Raw genomic sequence first — 20013 nt, forward strand, 5'->3', positions numbered from 1 at the left:
TTGCTTCTATCTCTGATATAAAGTTCTCCTTCAAGAGCTGATGTAGTAATGTTCCAATATTATTGAGGTTTAACGTAGAACATTCATACTTTCCACCAAGTTTATAACATACCATCCATCTCTGTTGTGAGTTTATTTTAATCTTCTCTAAGAGTCTCATGAAAACCTTACCGAAATGTTTGTGTAAGTAGTCTCTGTTTGGTTCATCTAAAGCTTCGATGTTAAAGTCAATGAGTCTATTGCCTGACTTCACATTTCTCTTCCTATTCTCTTCATCTTTCTTTAACCATCTCTCACCTTCTTTTGGTTTGTCGTCAATGGAACGAATGACATCGTTAGCTTTGCGAACTTGTTCTATAGCGCTCTTAAACATCTCTCTTCTCTGTTGTTTCAGTGTGTCGTCTCTCTTTCGTGTTTCACCAACGTTTGCATTTGTTATGTCAAACATCTCTTGACGAACATCATGCGAAAGAGCTTTACGAGTATGACCAACGTTTGCATTTGTTATGTCAAACATTTCTCTTCTTACTTCATGAGGTACTGAACGTCTATGATATAAGTCAATAGCAACGTCATTTAAAGGAAATGCTCTTGCATGGACTTCGTCCTCGCCGCGTTGCGGCTTTATGAACTCATGAATTCTATCATAACTTATTGCACCATTATAGTCATTGAGGATGTCAGCGAGTGCTTTTTTGTTTGTTGCGTAATGCTTTGCAACATCTATATTAGCTTCTGTAAGAAGTTGTTTTATTTCCGAGTGTTCTAACTTAGACAACTTCCGATACATCTTTAGTAGGAAATAAAAAAATATTTTTTTGAAAAAATTAGATTAGATTTTTTAAAGTTATTTTTCAAAATAATTTAATATTTTTATTTTAATGAAACACATGCAAGATTGTAAGTTCTTTTCATACAATGCTCTCGCTAATGCCATCAAGAATGAGTTCAATGGTGCTTCAAATGTTAATGTTATCTTTAACAAGAAGTTTGTGAAAGAATCTAAGTTCGGTCAGTATGTCAGACCATTAGCTATTGTCATTGACCGCAAACGTTATACTTCACAAGAGTTAGCAGTAGTTTTGAAACAAAAGAGTTTCTTCGTGAATGTCAAAGATACTCATTATACTGTTATAAAGAACTCTAATATTGACTTCTTCAGTATTGTTTTAGATTTATCGCAGCAGAAAGAATATAAGAAAGGTGAAACAAATGTGAAATATTATCCTTCATCTCTGAAGACAATAACGAACAAAGATGTTATACAGAAATTCTTACCAAAGGTTGAAGAAGCTTCAATTGACATTGACGAAGGAAGTGAAATGGTTGAAGAAATTGACCCTGAAGCTATTTAAGCAAAAATATATTTTTGGTTAGTCTTCATATCGATATTTTACAACAATTCCCCAATGTATAAACTTTTCATACGCTTTTTCATATAGCTTTATATACCTTCAGAAATTTTGCATAATCTTTAGAAGCATTTAGATATTGTTTAAATGCTTTGTATGTCTTCCGAAATTTTGCATAATCTTTTACATGTTGTTCGTTCTCTTCTTCTGTCATGAGTTCCGAATATTCTAAATTCATGTTCTTTCATATGAGATAAAATTTTATAAAAAAATAAAATTAGCTTAGATTTTTTTATTCTTCCTCTTTGAAGTTATCGAAATATTCTGTTATTTTTTCCTTCAGTAATGGTAAGTCTTCTTTGAATGTAAGTATTGTGCAACCTTTGATGTCATAGTGTGTTTGAGGAAGAGTACTTTTGACAATTTCCTTTATTTGCTCATTCGGTGTCATTGAAATCGGTAAGTTTTCACGATAGAACCTGTTTCTGTCAGATTTGTAAATCTTAGCAAGGTCATAAAAGCTTTTGTTGTTTCTTCTGACTAAATGCAACATAACCATATCTCTGTCTTCTTCTTTCTCCAACTCTTCAGTATATATCATATACTTATAACTCTTTTCCTTTCCTTTTGGTACTGAACGCGGTATTCTTTTCTGTATGCTTTTGTCTTTGGATTCAATGACTTCATCTTTTGCTTGAAGTTTCTTTTCCATCTCTCCACGTTCTGCTTTATATAGTTCATCTAACATCATGAAAATATAACAAGCATAACGAGGTGAAGCCCACATTGCTACAGCGTTTACTAAAAGTCTATGAACATAATAACCTTTCAAACCAGGAGCCAAATTCTTGCGATTTTCGTACGGAATCTCTTCTCTCGGTTTTCCGAGGGAAGCAATCATATGAGGAAATTCTTCTAAAAGTTCTTTTGTCTGTTGGTTTTCAAACCAATGATATGCTTGCTTTGTAGAACGAAGAGCATTCATTATACTTTGCATTTGGTACATGTCATCTTTGACCGAACGAATGAGACGTAACTGTTTGTTATACTGTATGTACTCGTATTCTTCATTAATGGCTTCATGGACTATAACTGTTGTTGTGTTCTCTAATGTTGTCATTACTGTCTTTACATACAAAATAAAAAAAATAAATAAAAATAAAACTAACTTTATTTTTTCTGTCTTAAGGAAATTCATGAAAATTCATGAGGGTAGAAATGAGGTTAGATCTAACCATCTACCCTAAACATTATTTTTGCTGAATTCAGCAACAAAATGAACGAGGTCAGGCTGTATGTAAATACCTTTGAATTCATCTATAACGCCCTTAGTAAGCTCATAAAATGCTTGTTTTGAGGTGGAGCCAAAAGTGGCTCGACCGTATTCTTTCAACCAAAACTCAAGAATTTCCTGCATGAATTTTGTATAAAAAGCAACCGTCTGTATTCCGACGGTTGCTATATTCTTCACAAAACGCCTTATAATACTCTTCCCAGGACTTATTTTCCAACAACTTTCATGAGATAAATAAGAAATAACTTTCATTTTTCATTAGATAACTGTTATTTTTGACGAAGTGAAGATTTGCACTTCGTCAAAAAATCCCTGAAATCAAGAATTAATCCCGTCAAATACAAAAAAATGAGGGTAGAAATGAGGTTAGATAACTGTTATTTTTGACGAAGTGAAGATTTGCACTTCGTCAAAAAATCCCTGAAATCAAGAATTAATCCCGTCAAATACAAAAAAATGAGGGTAGAAATGAGGTTAGATAACTGTTATTTTTGACGAAGTGAAGATTTGCACTTCGTCAAAAAATCCCTGAAATCAAGAATTAATCCCGTCAAATACAAAAAAAATGAGGGTAGAAATGAGGTTAGAAATGAGGGTAGAAATGAGGTTAGATCTAACCATCTACCCTAAACATTATTTTTGGTCATGGACTTCGTCCTCGCCGCTTCGGTCTGAAAGACCTCAGGACTCAAAGAGTCCGTTTGCGTCTTTATGTTAAAATAAATGGTACCATTAATAATACATGACTGTTCTCGTTCATGTCTGATTTACATCTAATGAAAAAGTTTAGAAGAATTTTCTTATTCTTTCTGGCATATTTTTGTCTTTCCAGTACTCCCGCTCTAATGGTCCCAGATGTGTTGGCTTCGACTCTCTCAAGTTCTTAGATGGTATAACATCTTCAACGCCTCCTTCATATCTTACTTTATAAGTGTCATCGTTTATGTTATAGCCAAGTATTTCAATAACCAATCCTCGCTTTGCTTCGTCAATGGTTTCAGCAAGTTTGCCATTACTACTTTCAACTAATTTGTGACGAGGGTAAAACGCAATAGAGTCGTTGGCAGCTTTTATAAGATATCCATTACCTTGCGTAGAGTCTACTATATAATAATTTCGACTTAACCTTAAACGTTTCTTTGTCAACGGTTTGTCGTCAAGAACTACACGAACTTTTGTACCAGGAATGAGGGTAAATTGTGTTGAATTTCTGATATTTTGTGTTTGGCTTCGTTTCTTTTGTATATACTTTTCTTCTTGTTGTTGTGTCATTGAATTTGGTGTATGTCCTGTTGTAAAATGTGTTGAGGAATTATATACTTCGAGAAAATGTTTCATTGTTTCTTCGGTAAAGTCTCGCTCTTGATTTAAATCTCTGAGCGTTCTTATGAAGCGATTAATGATACCGAGTATGTTATGGTTATGGTCTTCAGTAGTGTAGTGAGTTATGTTATGCTTAATGAGAAAATCTGTGATTTCATTGCTGAGGTATGCACTGTCTTGGTCTGATGTTAAAGTACTTGGGCTATGTTCTGCTACAAACTTTTGTAAAACTCTTAACACTTCACGAGTTCCTTTATTCCTCATTGGATATGCATATGCTTTGCGAGTGTTAACATTAATGAAGATGAGGAATGGTTTATGTCCTCCTTTTCTGCTTTGAATGAGAGTGTCAAATTGGTATGCGTCAGGAGTGTTGGAGTAAATTGGTAAAAAGTAGTCGTAAGGGTTTATTTTTGTTTGATGTACAACATTTTTGTCAAAGAACCTTTTCACTTCAGCTCTGTTAGTAAATCCCCAACTCTTTGCAGCTTCATTGAACTTCTTAAATGACCTCCATGGATGTTGTTCGAATACTTCTTTCAAGCTCATTTATGTAAAGTTAAAGATTTTATTCTAGGCTCAAGCGCGTTCATTGAACGCGGTACCATGCGAATACAGTCACAAATGGTGGCATATAATCTGCACCCGAGCCTGTTGGATTTGTTGTGAAAGTATGTGAATGATTTCCTCCTGGTTCAGTTGGTCGAAAAGTCTTTTTTGCTGCATTGTTATAAGATGGAGATAAAACGTCATTGCCAGCTTCATACTCTGAGTTGTATAATGGGTGGTCTCTTAATGAGTGGCTATGGTCGCCAGAAAAGTTTGTAGTTCCTGTATGAGTGTGCGGTGGAAGGTTTGCTTCAGTAATTTTCTTCGAACCTCCTGTTTGCTTTGAATATCTAGCACAGTATAAGAATTTATCTACAATCTGTTCCCACGTACCGAAACCCAGAACTGTTGCTGGATTTATTGAGTTCATTGACGTATAAATAGAACCTATAGGATATAATGTTTGAAGTATTTCTGTCTTTAATGTTTGAAGCTCTGTTTTGTCAGCTTTCTTATCTAACATTGCTGGTAGTTCATATGCTTCAAAGTTTCTGGCATGATCTTCAATATTCCTGCAACTCTTATCTAAATTGTTAAGAGTATCTTTTACGCTTGTACTTGGATTTTCTAATGGTGCACTTGAACCAAGGTCAAAGTTCAATATTATGTCGTCTGCTCTAACAGTAGTGAAGGATTTATGTGTATGGTTCTTGTCAGCTTTACTGTCTAACATTGCTGGTAGTTCATGGGTTTCAAAGTTTCTGGCATGACCTTCAATGTTCATACATTTACTATTTAAGGAGTTTAGTGTATCTTTTACGCTTGTACTTGGATTTTCTAATGGTGCACTTGAACCAAGGTCAAAGTTCAATATTATGTCGTCTGCTCTAACAGTAGTGAAGGATTCATGTGTATGGTTCTTGTAGGCTTTACTGTCTAATGTAGCTTGAAGTTCATTTATATCGGAGATGTTGTGTTTATGAGATTTCAAAACTTTGTTCATTGCTTCGAGTTCAACTTTGTCAGCTTTACTTTTAATAGCATCTTCAAACGTTATTTTTGCCTTAACTCTCAAAGTAAATCTTGGTTCAACTAATACACCGTTAACATTGAAAGTAGAGGCATAAATTTCACCGGTATAACCAAATGCTTCTGGTGCTTTAGCTACATCATACTGTACAGTACAGCTTATGTCATACCCTTTAGCACGAATGTATTTATATCTTCTTTCATTAACATTTTTTGTCTTCGCTTCATCACTTCGTGTTAAATATCCATGGTAGTCCGTTATAATCTGTTCGTCTGAAGTTATATAATGAACGTGGTTCTTGACTTTATCACTCAGAGCTAAAAGCTCATTTTTGTCTGCTTTTTCGGCCAATTTCTCATTAACATCATTCACTTCTAATTCAACTCTTCCGCCAGAACTCTTATTATCATTAATCTTTTTCATTAATTCCGTAATTACATCATAAAGACTATATTCTGTTTTCGGTTTTGTAAATAATGAGTCAAAATTTCTTTTCATCATTACATCGCTGACATTAATGATATCAGCTATACCTTTTTCATTTATTCTCTTCATTAGTTCTGCAATAATGACGAATATATAATCTGTTAATTTATTCTCTTCATCGAGGGTTATAGAATGTTTTGAAATTGAATCATTAACTCCTCTAAATAAATCAATAACTTCAGGATACACGTTTTTAATGTCTCGAATAACCCGACCAGTATCCTGTTGTTCATGTTCTTCGTTCCCGTCGTTACGTGGTTTTATATCTCTAACCATCATCAACGCATCCATACCCGGAGGGTTTGTTGCTATCTGTTCGAAAATCCGTCCGTTATGTACGGTATATCTAAATAATTTCTTTGTGTTTGTTAAAACATTTGAAACAAGTCTTTTAAAACCATCTACAAAATTTCCTGTTTCACCTAATGTTCTTGCAGCATTTACAAGCTCACCCAAAAACGTCCATATTGCATTTATTTCACTCTGTATAGTTGTCCATTCAGCGAAACTAACACCCGCATTCGCTAAGCTGAAAATGAAATTCAGTGGATCGAACTTAATTCCACCTTCTTTTTCAATTTCAACGAACTCACTAACATGAGATTTTAAATATTCTTTCGTTAAAATTGTTTTCCCTGATGTTATGTCATTAACGAAACTATCACCGTCAAAAGTTAACGAATTCAATTTCGTCGTTGATGCTTTTATTTCATACACCGCTTTATCGATAGTTTTTGGCTCACCTTCTTTAGAAGCATATGAAACATTAATGAATGAATTATATGTATTCATGAATGAATTAAAATCAATGATTTTCATTAATGACGCCTTTAATGATTCATTTACTGTCGAATCCCTTAAAGTAATTAATGAACTGTCATTTATGAAAGGTACACTGCAAACCGTCGAGTTTGGATCAAATGCTATAGTTGGTGCAGGAATATTAATGATATAAGTCATTAAATCATTAAGTGACGTAAATAATGTTGTCGTTTTTGATTTAATTTCTTTAGCATCTGTTATATATGGTAATTTTATTTCTGTAGTTTCTGAATTAAAGATATTCGCTAAAATGTTTTGTAAACTTTTTGAACAGCTGTGTAAACCGTTGAATCCGGAACTCTTACGATTTCACCATCCTTAATAAAAGGCATTGTACATGGCGTAGTGCTTGGGTCAAATCTTTCGGATTATAATTCAACATATTTCTAACGCTTCATGAACAGACTTATATACTGTTGTGTCGTTCTTCATGACAACTTCACCATTTACAATGAATGGCATAGTGCATGGAGTTAAAATGGGTCAAACTTTTCATAGTCCTTCCATGTTATGTATTTCTCGGTATTTCCATCACTGATAACAATATATTTGTCAGTAAGTGTGAGAGAGTATTGACCAAAATATAAACGTTTAGCTCTGTCAGCTTCATACGCATATGCAGCTATACTCATATTTTAATGAGAATAAAATGTTGTTCTATTTGCAAAGTACAGACCCAAACGAATACGGGACAGTAAAACTACAAACAAACTTAGGTCTACAGAATGAGCCACTTGCATTCAGAATGGTTGACTTTAATACTATTGCTTCATTCGTTATAACTGATGAAACAGATTTCATGGAGTTTGAAATAGATGGAAAGAAGCATGAAATAAGATTTCACAATAATGTAGAATATAAGATGGAAACATTAGCTGGAGTGTTAAATGCTCTCATAAGTACTACAATAAACAAGGATAACGAAGAAAACTTAATGAATGTTAAACTTATTGCAGGAGTTTTGAAGTTCAGTTATGCGAAGGAGTTTAAGATACCAAGAATGAGTCATAGAGTACAACTTCTTTTGGGTGCATACCATATGACATTTCCTTTGAAAAGTGTTGACAAAACGATTGAGATGAAATCTGTTCCATACGTATGTTATGGTAATTGTTTGTACATTGAGTCTAAAATAGCTAATGTCACAGGTATTTCAGGAGTTAATAGTAAAGGTTCAGTAGAATATAAGTCTTTCTGTTATGCAGTCAATTCAATGTTCATTCCAAACGTTCCTGTCATAGCAACTCATTTAGGTAAATGGGTTCGCATTAGTCCTCATAATTTGAAAGACATGCAATTCAGACTTGTTGACTTTCAAGGAGAGCCTGTAGAACTGAAGGCACCAGTGCGAATGACTGTTGAAGTTGACTTTTTAGAAATATTAAATGCAACAGCTTACAAGAGAACTCAGAGCTAAAAATATAAAGTATGAATGTTATGTATTAGGTCATGAACTTTGGTTGTTGCTGTTTGATGAAACAAATGAGTTAGTTATGTCAGTCAAGAGAACAGAAAAATATTGTGTTAGTGAAAACTGCACCAAGTCAATAAGATTAGGTTTGCATTATGAAGATGAGTTCGATACTGTTGAAGAAGTTTTGGATAGATATTACAAATTGCTAACTTGAAATTTTTTTTGACTGACGGCGCAAAGCGCCAGATGGGCTCAAAGAGCCCTCCTGACTGCTTTAATTTACTAAAACATATTTCAAACAAAGTTTATATTCTGTTGAAAGTTTTGTATATTCGTTCGAATATTTATACTTAAACTCAACTCCTGTAGTTCCTGGTGTTTCAATGATGCGGATGTTACCTATTTTCATGAATGGTGGCGTTTGACCACAGCATTCGATTTCAGGGTCGAGATAGTCAATGACACATTGCTTTCCTGTTATTCGTGATATAATATTTCAAGGTCCTCCTTTGTTAGAATTATTTGGTTCTTACTTATAAGATTTGTCAAAAGCTTCTTATCGTCTTTGAGTAAAATTGTTTTGGTATAACTGAAGAAGGTAATGGTCTACGTTATCTGAAGGATTTGTTTGAACATTTGTGTAAGGGTTGTCGTTGGCTTCTCTTGAAAGAATTTGGTCCAGTGGTGGATACTCTAACTTAACATCTGATGTAGCGTTAGCGTTTGAAGCTGTGTTTAAATTCACCGACTTAAGTTCTGGTTCTTTTTCTTTCAAACACTCTGAACTATAGTTCTTTATGACAATATTGTTTGTCGTTCGTGAGTCAACATTTGATGTTGGTTCAATTGGAACATTAACGGCACCAGCTAAGATGGATTTGCTTCTCATTTCATATAGAATAAAACCTTTTATATGTATGAAATGAACAATATACTCGACAAGGGTTTGAATGTAAAGCTAACGAATGAAAATATTGTTGAATTCACTGAGACAGGAGCTGTGTATAAAGATGTAGAACTACTGAACAAAAGAGCAAAGGGAAGAAGCAGGAACATGAACAAAGGGTGGAAGCCTATAAAAATTTATGTCAATGATGGCTCAGGAGGTTCAAACATAAAGTATGCAGAAAGTTATAGAGTTTATGCTCTCAAAGGTGAAAAGCCTTCATTTAAGAACAGCTATTCTAACGCATATCCTCAAAAGCTAACGGATGGGGAAGTGGATGATATGAATGACAGCAAAAATATTAACAGAAATGGCGACAGAGATGCATGGAATTTGTTTACCATCAGTCAATTGAAGGTTAAACTTTAAAACAATGTTGGTCGTTCCCATGGAATATTTTGACTTTAATGGTATTAGTCATGATATGAATCTCAAGGTATGAACGAGGAGAGATGAGAGACTTATATGCTTCCCAAATTTCTTCAAAAGGTAATGTTATACCTGACTGTTTCCAAATGAGTTCAATGTCATAGCGTGAGAAACCTTGAAAGATAACGAAGTCAGTTATGAGACGTTTTATGTTTAAAGCTAAAAACCTCCATGTTTGCATAAGTATTGCTACAGTTAAGTGGTAATGTCTGACTTTAGTAATGATGTTAGCTAATGGTGAGTCTGGTTTTGACACTAAACCTTTTCCGGCGAAGTCGTCACAAACTAATAAAGTGTTTGATGGATATTTTTTGAAGGGGTATTTTGAAAGTTTTGACAGAATGTAGTTTGTAAGTCGTTTCATATCGTAAACTCCTGAGTACTGACGTAAGTGGTGTTTGTTAATAATTCTTTCCATCTCCTCAGAAGTCTTTTGCATTCCTGACTGTATAAATTCAACGATGGCATAATATTTCCTCTTACGTCGAATGTAACGTTGAAAGAAATTCAATGAGTTCACTGTCTGGAACTTTAACGACAGAGGCTTGAACTTTTGACATAAATGTTTTCGCTGTTGAGTCCATAGAGTCTGAAGTTGCTGATATAATGATTTGGTCATAATATGAGTCATTTCCTAAACGTTCTGTTATAAGAATATGACGAATGAGGTTAAATGTCTTACCTGAACCCATCTTTCCACAATAGAAATACACACCATTTGAACAGAACTCATAGTCCTTACTGAAAGGAAGAATAAGAGAAGAGTTAAGTTTGTCTGTAGTTTCATTCATGTCTTCATCTACGTCATGTATTAAATGCTTCATTTTATCTCCATTAAAAATGCAAGTCAGAAATATTCAGAACATAGCACCGAGTCTAACTGACAAGAGTATAAAGATATACTATGAACATGTTATGATGAAACCTACCAAAATTCAAGAAAGTCAGTATACTTATGAATATCCAAGACACTGGGTAGAGTATGTAGGAGGTGAGAAAGCTATTGAAATCAGACAGGTTCGAAGTATTCCAGCAGGAAGAACAATATTATTGAAGAACTTTAATGTTTTGAGATATAATGATGAAACAAAGAAGCAAGATAGTTTCCCTGTTGCTGTGTATGTGAACTTAGATACAGGAGATGACATGAAAGTTTTTAATACAAAGCTTCAAACGGTAGTGAGAGAACAACTGACTGCGGAAGGGCATCCATTACCTTCAGAAGTTACCATAGCATATAATTTTGAAACAAACTCAATAGATTTTAAAGTCATCTCTGCAAAGAAGTCAGGTTTTACATTTAATGAAGCAGATGTATATTCGAATGAAAACTTCAAAGCTATTGCATGGTTAGATAATGACGATTGCTTTAAGAAAATATTTAAATACAGTGACTCAACGATGTCAATAGATGACCTTCGTGGAATGTTACCATCGACGTTTACAGTAGAAGGTTCAGCAGGATTGCTTACAAGATTGTCAATTGGTGGTATTTGGTCTCGTGAGAACATTGTTATAAAATCCAGTATAAGTGAATTTGCTGAAGAATCTATATTATGTCTTTCAAACTACATGTATTCGCCGCCGAAGCATTATAGTATAACAAACTTTGTCAGTAAGTTTAACATAAGACTTGTCGAACCTTCTTCAATGAAAGATGTTGTGCTACCTAAAGATGGAAAGGATGGACTCATTATTGAGATGATTTTAATTGCATATTAAATGAGCTTGTTCTTAAAGGTCGTTCATGATGAAATAACTGTTGTAGAAGATGTTAGCAATTGTTCAGACATTTTGAAGCGAATAGATGAGATAAGAAAGAAGTTAGATAGACCGCAAAGCGGTGAGGGTGAAGCCCGTGAGAATGTTTATGTTTCATTGACTTTCTCCAGTAACGAGAACTTTTATGAGATAATATTGAAGAGAGATGATTTTAATATGGGGTAAATGGTAGCTTGGGCAGCTTTAGGCGCAATGGGAACAAAAGCATTAGCATTTGGAGCAAAAGCACTTGGAGCTTATGACGCAGTAAATAAAATGAGTGGAGGAAGGGTTTCAAAGACATTAGATGCAAATAAAGGAAAGATTGGAGGCTGGGTTGCAAAGAAGTTAAGATTAAATAAAATAGGGCTCATAAATAAAGCATCCAATTTGGTTGCGACTGAGTCAGAAAATGCTTTAGGAAAGGACGATGAGTTTGCAAAACACGTAAAAGACTTTAATGACCAGATGAAAGGTGAAGCAATGCATTTAAATAGAGTCGATGGAACTAAAGAAGATGTTTCTTCTCCACCAGTAGTTCTTCCGTATGGTCTCTATGGAATGTATGGAAACCCTTACGAAAGACCATTTGACCCATTGACTGGTGGAAGTAACTGGTATCATTACGGCCGAAGAAGAAAGACAGTCAAGTTGGAGACAGACGTGAAGAAAGCAACTAAAAAGAAACCAAGGAAGAGAGTTATAAAGCAATGAATTCAACAGGGTAGAAATGAGGTTAGAAATCGGGTTAGATCTCACCACTTCACCTAAATTTATTTTTGTGCTATGTTTTCATACGTGTGAGGGTGGTGAGATCATTTATTTTTTATTTTATTTTTTAAAATTATTTTTATTTTATTTGGATGTAATGACAGAACAAAAGCAACTCATACAAATCAAAACATATAACAAACATACATTTAAACATTTATTCTTCCTTCCTGAGCATAACATGTTCTTTCAAATACATCCGAGACCAGTTGACTTTTCATTGACTGTTTATAAAGATAGAAATAGTTATATCATTAAACCATACGATGACGAAGGTAAGTTATGTAAATTGTACGTTAAGAAGTTAGAGAAAGTTTATGGCTTCAAGTATGACTACAATAGGGTTAACACTGATGATGAAGATATTGAGGAAAATTTATGAGAACATTAGTGAAGTTGTTAGTGAGAACGATAGTGAGGTGAAATTGTTGGCGGCTTTGTAAATATTTAAGGTTAAGTTAGTTTTTGCGTTCATGTTGTAAAATATACGTTAACGGTTTTGTAAAGTGTCAAATTCACAAGTATTGGGTAAGGTGGAACGCAGTGCCACCATACCCAAGACTTGTATACTAACTGCTGTTGAAATGGAAATTGCAGATTATCGTGATAGAGATAACAAGAACTATGGTGGCAACAAAGATTGCAATGGAAACAAGGACAGAAGAACTAAGACTGTTTCACCAAGAACACGCCCACAAGGAAGGCCAGGAGGAAACTGCGGCTCTTCATCATCAAATGGAAAGTCAAATTATTACTCAAAGAGACATGCATACAAAGTATACAAACTCTGCCTCTACATTGGTGTACCAATCTTAGGTGCTGTTGCTGTTATTGGTGTCATTGCAACTGTTATTGTTATTTGCAGAAAGCGTAAGAATAATGCTGATAACACAAAAGTTGATTCAATCGATCCAGATGACGAAGAAGTTAAAGTCGAATATAATGAAAGTGTTAATGATCAACTTCTTGTTTGAACTAAATAACAATCAGAATATTTTTAATATATTTTCCAAAAAAAAGGAAAATAAAAGAATCATTTTGAAATTTTAAAATTGATTTTTTAAAAAAGCAAGGAATTTGATTTCTAAAATTGTGTTTTATTGAATTTCTAATAATTCATAACAAAATTTAAAAAAAAATATTCAAGAAAGAAAAATAATGAAATCAAATTCAATAATAAAAATGGATTATACATGTTTATGATAATAATAATAAGTAGTTATATTAAGTTAAATTAAATTAAACTAAGTTGAATATTGGAACGTTGAGTAGAGATGGCGTTGTTGAAGCAACAGTTACAGTTTGTGCATACTTCCTGAGTGATGTTGCGAGGCGTTTCTTGCACTCCATTGCTGTCATGTTGGGTTCTTGCTCGAGAGCTTTCATCAGATTGTATGTGAACATTCCTTGTTCGACTCTATCTGCGACTGTCTGCTTTGCTGTCTGCTTGTCGTTTGCAGCAGATACGGAGACGAAGTTTGCTTGGATTCTGACGTTTCCGATGTTCTTGCTCTGGAGGTCCCAAACTGTTCCTGAGTGGCAGCAGTCTGAGATCAAGATTACTTTGTTTTCTGGGCACTTGTTTTCTGCGAGTGTCTGGAGGAGTTCATCATCAATGATATTTCCATCTACGAAGACGAGAGCCTCATCCTGACCATCATCTTCGTCACCGTTGAGATCTGCGACATTAGTTCCATGTCCGACGTAGAAGAGGGCGAGCTCTGTCTTTGTGTTCTGAAGGAAGAATGCGAGTTTCTCGAGGAATGGCTTCTTCTTAGAGTCTACTATGTAGTATACCTGGTATCCATATCTCTTAAGGCACTTCGCCATGTTGTATCCGTCGTTCATTGGACCGTCGCCAAGCGAGTATCTTGTTCCGATGTAGCAGTTGATTACGACGAATCCAACGCGCTGCAAGTTTGTTGGGAGCTTGCTTGTGCTGACGTTTGTGATGTCTGTTCCGTACTTCTTGATGTTTGTCTTTGCACTCATCTAGGAAAATGAAATGCTATTGAGACTCTCTGAAAAAAATCGAAGATTTGAGAAGAGCACGGATAATTGAGACAAAATCAAATAGATCAACGATAACTTAAAAATTTTGAGATAAATGCACTTACATGATGCCAATTATCATAAATAACGCAAGATTATATTCAGAGAAGAAAGGTTTTTTATTCCTATCAAAAATCCAGGAGTTATCTCAAAATTTTCTGAGAGCACGTTAAATAATTTAACCTCGTTTTATCTTGATTAAAAATGGTGTAATTCTATTTTGAATGTAATATGGGCGATTTTTATTAACTTGCAACAAGAATTTATTATACCTTATTCCTCTCAAATTTTCTTCATAAAATTTTAGGAAAATTTTCATCAAAATCTTATTGATTTTTGCACTAATCAATATAATTCGTAATAGTTATTATTTGGTGATGTTGTAAAATCAAATTTAAGGACTAAACGAGGTTACTATTATTTAACGTGCTCTCAGAAAATTTTGAGATAACTCCTGGATTTTTGATAGGAATAAAAAACCTTTCTTCTCTGAATATAATCTTGCGTTATTTATGATAATTGGCATCATGTAAGTGCATTTATCTCAAAATTTTTAAGTTATCGTTGATCTATTTGATTTTGTCTCAATTATCCGTGCTCTTCTCAAATCTTCGATTTTTTTCAGAGAGTCTCAATAGCATTTCATTTTCCTAGATGAGTGCAAAGACAAACATCAAGAAGTACGGAACAGACATCACAAACGTCAGCACAAGCAAGCTCCCAACAAACTTGCAGCGCGTTGGATTCGTCGTAATCAACTGCTACATCGGAACAAGATACTCGCTTGGCGACGGTCCAATGAACGACGGATACAACATGGCGAAGTGCCTTAAGAGATATGGATACCAGGTATACTACATAGTAGACTCTAAGAAGAAGCCATTCCTCGAGAAACTCGCATTCTTCCTTCAGAACACAAAGACAGAGCTCGCCCTCTTCTACGTCGGACATGGAACTAATGTCGCAGATCTCAACGGTGACGAAGATGATGGTCAGGATGAGGCTCTCGTCTTCGTAGATGGAAATATCATTGATGATGAACTCCTCCAGACACTCGCAGAAAACAAGTGCCCAGAAAACAAAGTAATCTTGATCTCAGACTGCTGCCACTCAGGAACAGTTTGGGACCTCCAGAGCAAGAACATCGGAAACGTCAGAATCCCAGCAAACTTCGTCTCCGTATCTGCTGCAAACGACAAGCAGACAGCAAAGCAGACAGTCGCAGATAGAGTCGAACAAGGAATGTTCACATACAATCTGATGAAAGCTCTCGAGCAAGAACCCAACATGACAGCAATGGAGTGCAAGAAACGCCTCGCAACATCACTCAGGAAGTATGCACAAACTGTAACTGTTGCTTCAACAACGCCATCTCTACTCAACGTTCCAATATTCAACTTAGTTTAATTTAATTTAACTTAATATAACTACTTATTATTATTATCATAAACATGTAAAATACATTTTTATTATTGAAATTTATTTGATTGTTTTTGTTTCGTGGTTTTGTAATGAACAAGTTGCTAATATGTAAGAAAGGTTTTAAACCATGTATCTTCATAACTACATTTTGTCAGCAAAAATATATACAAGACAAAATGAGTTAATTGGAGCGTTGTTAAAAGAATGTCAACAAATTGTGATGAAATATTAAACTTGTGAATGAAATTTTCAATTAATTAGTGATTATTATTAGAATTTTTCAAAAATCTATAAAAAGAGAGAAGTATTTGGTTATGAAACACGTTTAATAATAATAATAGATTTAGGCTGACTTGACCTCCCAAGCGCGGATGGAGCCGTCATTGTAGCCAGAGTACAATACGGAACCATCGGCAGCCCAGGCGAGGCATGTGCAGTCTGGTGTGCGGCCGGCATTGCGCTTGCCTTCATGCTTGAAGTTTGGCTGGACGAGATCGATCTGTTGCTTGGCACCGATATCCCAAACAGCGATGCCTTCGTATGTAGCGGCGCAGATCCAAGCCTGTGTTGGGCAGGCAGCGACGGCGTGGACTGGAGATGGGGCTGTGAAGGAGATTGTCTTGGCACCGTTCTCTGTGAGCCACATGACAACCTTGCGGTCTGAGCCACCTGTGATAACCCACTTGCCATCTGGTGTGAAGTCAACAGATGTGCAGCGGCCATCGTGAGCCTTGAATTCCTTGATGAGCTTGGCCTCCTTCTCAATGGACCAGATGTAGACCTTGCCATCCCAGCAGCCGACAGCGATGACGAGTGGGGATGTCTCGTCAGCCATTGGAGCGCAGGCAACAGATGTAACCCAGGAAGAGCACTGGAGTTCAGCCTTGTTTTCACCAAGGATGTTCCAGATCTTGACTTGGTTATCACGGCCGACGGAGATGATACGGCGGTTGCATGGTGAGAATGTAACACCTAAGACATCCTTCTTGTGGCCAAGGAAGAGCTTCTTTGTTGTGCGTGTGGAGAGGTCCCAAAGGCGGAGTGTGGAGTCCCAGGATGATGTGAGAAGGTGGGAAGCATCGCGGGAAAGGGAAACATCAGAAACGAAGTGGTTGTGGCCAATAAGGCGTGTGAATGGTGTAGCCCACTGTTCCTGTGTGCGGTTAAGCTTCCAAACGAGAGCTGACTTATCGCGGGAAGCAGAGACGAGGTAGTTGTGCTCATTATCGATTTCGATGGATTCGATGGCAGCGTTGTGGCCAACGAATGTAGCACGTGGAGCGAAGTGAGCGGACTGTGTCTCTTCAACTTCAACTTGTTCAACTTGTTCGACTGGTTGTTCAGCAGACATTAGAAAGTAAGGAAAGGCCAAAACGATTAATTCTCTCTCAATTTTTCTTACTTCTCAAAAGTATGCTAGTCAATATTCATTTCTTTATACAAATAGCTTAAACTCAATGTTTTTTCACTAAATATTGTAAAATTTGTTCAATTGCTCTTTTACATTCGTGGAATTTGCTTTAAATTACTGAATAATAGTTGAAAAATATGACACTACCTAATGAACTTACAAATCTCTTAATATCAAATGCTTGCCATAAGATTTTTGAATTTTTATTCAAATGCAGATTTAATGAAAATCTCGATTGGAATTTGCGTTTAATTCTATTTCATGTTCTAAATTCATTCTGCATCCATTGAAACACAAAATATCAAAATATAAAAAATATAGGAGTTAAATGGAATCTTTGATTACATCACCCTTCCTAAATAATCTGCATGCTAACGATGTGGTATCATTTTAAATGTGAAGTTTTTAAATGAAACAATTCTACAGTGATTGGACACATAAATTGAATATTACTCATTGCATTTGCTTTTAAATTCATTGTGCTAGTAGATATATGGTCATATTTTGAAGAATTAATGAGAAAATCAGTTTTCTCGAGATTGATATTAAGGAAAATATAGTACAAAGAGAAAATAGAGAAAGGCATTGCATGATAAATTGCTTTATAAAGTAATAAAACTAAATAATACCAAAACTATTTGAGATATAATATTATCATTATATAGAAATAGATATGTTTTTAAAACACGCTGTATATTATAATAACGAATTAATATATTATTTCTTATGCTGTCTGGGAGTGCCAGGAATCGTAATAATTTCTTCTTTTGATTCTGTCTTTGGTAATGGTGCGAATCCGGTTTCAGAGCTTGATGATCTTGATAACTTAACAACAGGAATATCAGATGGAAGGATTGTGTAACTTAATTTATTTCCAACGCCGATATCTATAAAAGCAGCTTTGTTGTTAAAGCGGCCTGTGTAGCAACTTGCTGTAAATATTGTAACGACTGATTTATCTGGTAAAAATGGAAAGTTGTAGCCATCATTTGCTAATTGATGTCCGCGAATGATTGTAGTGAAATTGTTGCATTGAAGGAACTTCTTAGCAGCTAAAAGTCCCCATGTAATTGTTGCTCCTCTGTCATTTGGTCCCCAGTTATCAGTTTTTTCATTTGGATCTGACCAGAGTAAATCGGCCAATATTCCATCTGTTGGAACAGCTGTAGGACGTTCTATTGCTTTAATCAAATTAACATTGTCTGCGTCGGGACTTAAGCCTCCATGAACGCAAAATATCTCCTTACCAACTATAGCAGCTATCGGAAGGCAGTCAAAGATGTCCATGAATAGCAGATAGAGGTCTTCTGAGAGCTTCTCCAGGCATTCTCTGTAGAAGCCGAAGCTTTCTGTCATTTCTGGACTCTCATGATTGCCTCGAAGTAGATATATGTTATTTGGATATAGCAACTTCAATGCGAAGAGAAGTGTAATGACTTCAACGCTATTTTCGCCTCTATCCACATAATCACCTAAAAATAGAAAGCGATTATCAGGAACAAAGCCGCCTGCATCAAATACACGTAATAAATCGTGATACTGTCCATGTATATCACCACTTACTTTGATTGGTGGCTCTAGTTCTAATACAGAAGGCTCATCCAGCAAAACTGGTTTAATCTCTTTGCAAATCCAGTAAAAATCATCTGTAGATATTCTACCGGCAAAACCTTTGTTCTCCAGCAAGATTTCAACAATATTCTCAAGCCGGAAGACCCTGTCCATATTGAAAATCCTAAAAGTTGGCTATTGAAAGGTGGTTATTTGTAAACTAATCAAATTGAAAAATCAGATAATTTATGAAATTAAATTGTTTAATTGATTCGAAAGGGGAATAAAATTTTGCGATCACTTGAAAAGTGACATCCTATTCGATATATTGAAAATCAATACCTAGCAAATTATGTCTAAAAGAGATATCGATAGTATATATAATTCCCTCGCTTATAGCTTATATAAAAATTATAATGATGGATCGAATATTCCTATTATTGAGTAAGATTATGATCAGGGGATCAAAATCTAATTTTACAACTATTCAATTTGAAGTTTCTTTTGAGAAAAAAAGAATTTAACGTTAAATAAACCTTATGACAACACCCACATATCATTTCAATCCCTCCTACATTTCAACTCAAATTTATTTTTCATATAACTTGAGTAGTATATGTGGAAGGGTTGTGTGACTTTTTTTGTAAACGTAAGAATTCATACAATATTGAACGATTTTGTATCATTTTTTTTAACATATGAAGTAAAAAATGTATGATTCTTACGGTTTTTATTCTTACGTTTTTGAATAAATCAAGATTTAAAAAATTTTCAAATCGTAAGACATTTACACTCAACCCATACATAATGAAATATATTTCATCACTTATAAAAGAAGTTATATATAGATAATGTCAGCTATTCCACGATTAATTAAACATTGTTTAAATCCTGAATGGAATCAACGGAGTCATAATGAAAAACCACATAAACGGGTAAAAAAATTAGAAACTAATGATTATTTGAATTTATGAAATCAATTATTTGATTCATTCTTTCTTCAATCTCTTCTATTCTTTTTGTTAAATCATCTATTTTCATTAATGAGGTGATTCTTGATTGAGGAATAGATTTCAAACTAATCACTCCTTTTATTTTTGAAATTTTGAATCCATCAACTTTAAACATTTTATTCAATTTACATGTTGTCAATTCTTCAAATAATTTTTTATTATTGGCATAATAGTCATTAAATTCTTCAACAGATGAAAAAATTTTTATTTCAGTAATTGGTTTAACAACGTTTATTTTTTGTTGAACATTTCCACTTTCATTTATTTCTTCCTCCTCTGTTTCATTTATTTTTAAAATCGGTTTCATTTATCATTAAATAAAAATTAGAATATAAGTGATGAAATATATTTTTTAATTAATATTAAATCAGAAATGGCTGCAGGATT

General features: G+C 34.7%; 13 protein-coding genes and 2 pseudogenes across 15 annotated transcripts, besides 1 other annotated feature; 6 read left to right on the plus strand and 9 right to left on the minus strand.

The window, feature by feature from the left end:
* Positions 1–12752: part of a mobile genetic element that runs on past the window's edge.
* TVAGG3_0400670 (organellar and viral DNA polymerase type B) lies at positions 254–790 on the minus strand (the record flags this gene model as incomplete). The annotated part of the gene is made up of 1 exon (XM_051232734.1): positions 254–790. A coding segment is annotated over one exon (537 nt), but the record flags the coding sequence as incomplete, so codon positions are not given.
* Positions 882–1355, plus strand: TVAGG3_0400680 (uncharacterized protein; the record flags this gene model as incomplete). The annotated part of the gene is made up of 1 exon (XM_051232735.1): positions 882–1355. The coding sequence occupies one exon, from the start codon at positions 882–884 to the stop codon at positions 1353–1355; it is 474 nt and encodes a 157-aa protein (XP_051102465.1).
* TVAGG3_0400690 (KilA, N-terminal/APSES-type HTH, DNA-binding family) lies at positions 1999–2472 on the minus strand (the record flags this gene model as incomplete). Its single annotated transcript, XM_051232736.1, has 1 exon — positions 1999–2472. A coding segment is annotated over one exon (474 nt), but the record flags the coding sequence as incomplete, so codon positions are not given.
* On the minus strand, positions 4559–5092 carry TVAGG3_0400700 (phage tail repeat-like family; the record flags this gene model as incomplete). The annotated part of the gene is made up of 1 exon (XM_051232737.1): positions 4559–5092. A coding segment is annotated over one exon (534 nt), but the record flags the coding sequence as incomplete, so codon positions are not given.
* On the minus strand, positions 5933–6994 carry TVAGG3_0400710 (uncharacterized protein; the record flags this gene model as incomplete). The annotated part of the gene is made up of 1 exon (XM_051232738.1): positions 5933–6994. A coding segment is annotated over one exon (1062 nt), but the record flags the coding sequence as incomplete, so codon positions are not given.
* TVAGG3_0400720 lies at positions 8545–9159 on the minus strand (annotated as a pseudogene). The gene has a single exon. A coding segment is annotated over exon 1 (615 nt).
* Positions 9184–9585, plus strand: TVAGG3_0400730 (uncharacterized protein; the record flags this gene model as incomplete). The annotated part of the gene is made up of 1 exon (XM_051232739.1): positions 9184–9585. The coding sequence occupies one exon, from the start codon at positions 9184–9186 to the stop codon at positions 9583–9585; it is 402 nt and encodes a 133-aa protein (XP_051102469.1).
* TVAGG3_0400740 lies at positions 9813–10436 on the minus strand (annotated as a pseudogene). Its single transcript has one exon. A coding segment is annotated over exon 1 (624 nt).
* On the plus strand, positions 10486–11367 carry TVAGG3_0400750 (uncharacterized protein; the record flags this gene model as incomplete). The annotated part of the gene is made up of 1 exon (XM_051232740.1): positions 10486–11367. The coding sequence occupies one exon, from the start codon at positions 10486–10488 to the stop codon at positions 11365–11367; it is 882 nt and encodes a 293-aa protein (XP_051102470.1).
* On the plus strand, positions 11593–12120 carry TVAGG3_0400760 (protein of unknown function, DUF4107 family; the record flags this gene model as incomplete). Its single annotated transcript, XM_001318577.1, has 1 exon — positions 11593–12120. The coding sequence occupies one exon, from the start codon at positions 11593–11595 to the stop codon at positions 12118–12120; it is 528 nt and encodes a 175-aa protein (XP_001318612.1).
* A 9-nt stretch (positions 12753–12761) lies between the features above and the next one.
* Positions 12762–13151, plus strand: TVAGG3_0400770 (uncharacterized protein; the record flags this gene model as incomplete). Its single annotated transcript, XM_001318576.1, has 1 exon — positions 12762–13151. The coding sequence occupies one exon, from the start codon at positions 12762–12764 to the stop codon at positions 13149–13151; it is 390 nt and encodes a 129-aa protein (XP_001318611.1).
* A 221-nt stretch (positions 13152–13372) lies between these two features.
* Positions 13373–14174, minus strand: TVAGG3_0400780 (cysteine-type peptidase protein; the record flags this gene model as incomplete). The annotated part of the gene is made up of 1 exon (XM_001318575.2): positions 13417–14169. One exon carries the CDS (start codon positions 14167–14169, stop codon positions 13417–13419), a length of 753 nt encoding a protein of 250 aa, XP_001318610.2.
* A 704-nt stretch (positions 14175–14878) lies between these two features.
* TVAGG3_0400790 (cysteine-type peptidase protein) lies at positions 14879–15691 on the plus strand (the record flags this gene model as incomplete). The annotated part of the gene is made up of 1 exon (XM_001318574.1): positions 14884–15636. One exon carries the CDS (start codon positions 14884–14886, stop codon positions 15634–15636), a length of 753 nt encoding a protein of 250 aa, XP_001318609.1.
* Positions 15692–15958: 267 nt separating this feature from the next.
* On the minus strand, positions 15959–17018 carry TVAGG3_0400800 (Chain g Guanine Nucleotide-binding Protein Beta Subunit; the record flags this gene model as incomplete). The annotated part of the gene is made up of 1 exon (XM_001318573.2): positions 15995–17002. The coding sequence occupies one exon, from the start codon at positions 17000–17002 to the stop codon at positions 15995–15997; it is 1008 nt and encodes a 335-aa protein (XP_001318608.1).
* Positions 17019–17757: 739 nt separating this feature from the next.
* Positions 17758–18799, minus strand: TVAGG3_0400810 (phosphoprotein phosphatase protein; the record flags this gene model as incomplete). Its single annotated transcript, XM_001318572.1, has 1 exon — positions 17780–18787. The coding sequence occupies one exon, from the start codon at positions 18785–18787 to the stop codon at positions 17780–17782; it is 1008 nt and encodes a 335-aa protein (XP_001318607.1).
* Between the last annotated feature and the right edge of the window lie 1214 nt (positions 18800–20013).

This window comes from Trichomonas vaginalis, chromosome V (genome assembly GCF_026262505.1).
Source record: "Trichomonas vaginalis G3 chromosome V, whole genome shotgun sequence".
Taxonomy (NCBI): Eukaryota; Parabasalia; order Trichomonadida; family Trichomonadidae; genus Trichomonas; species Trichomonas vaginalis.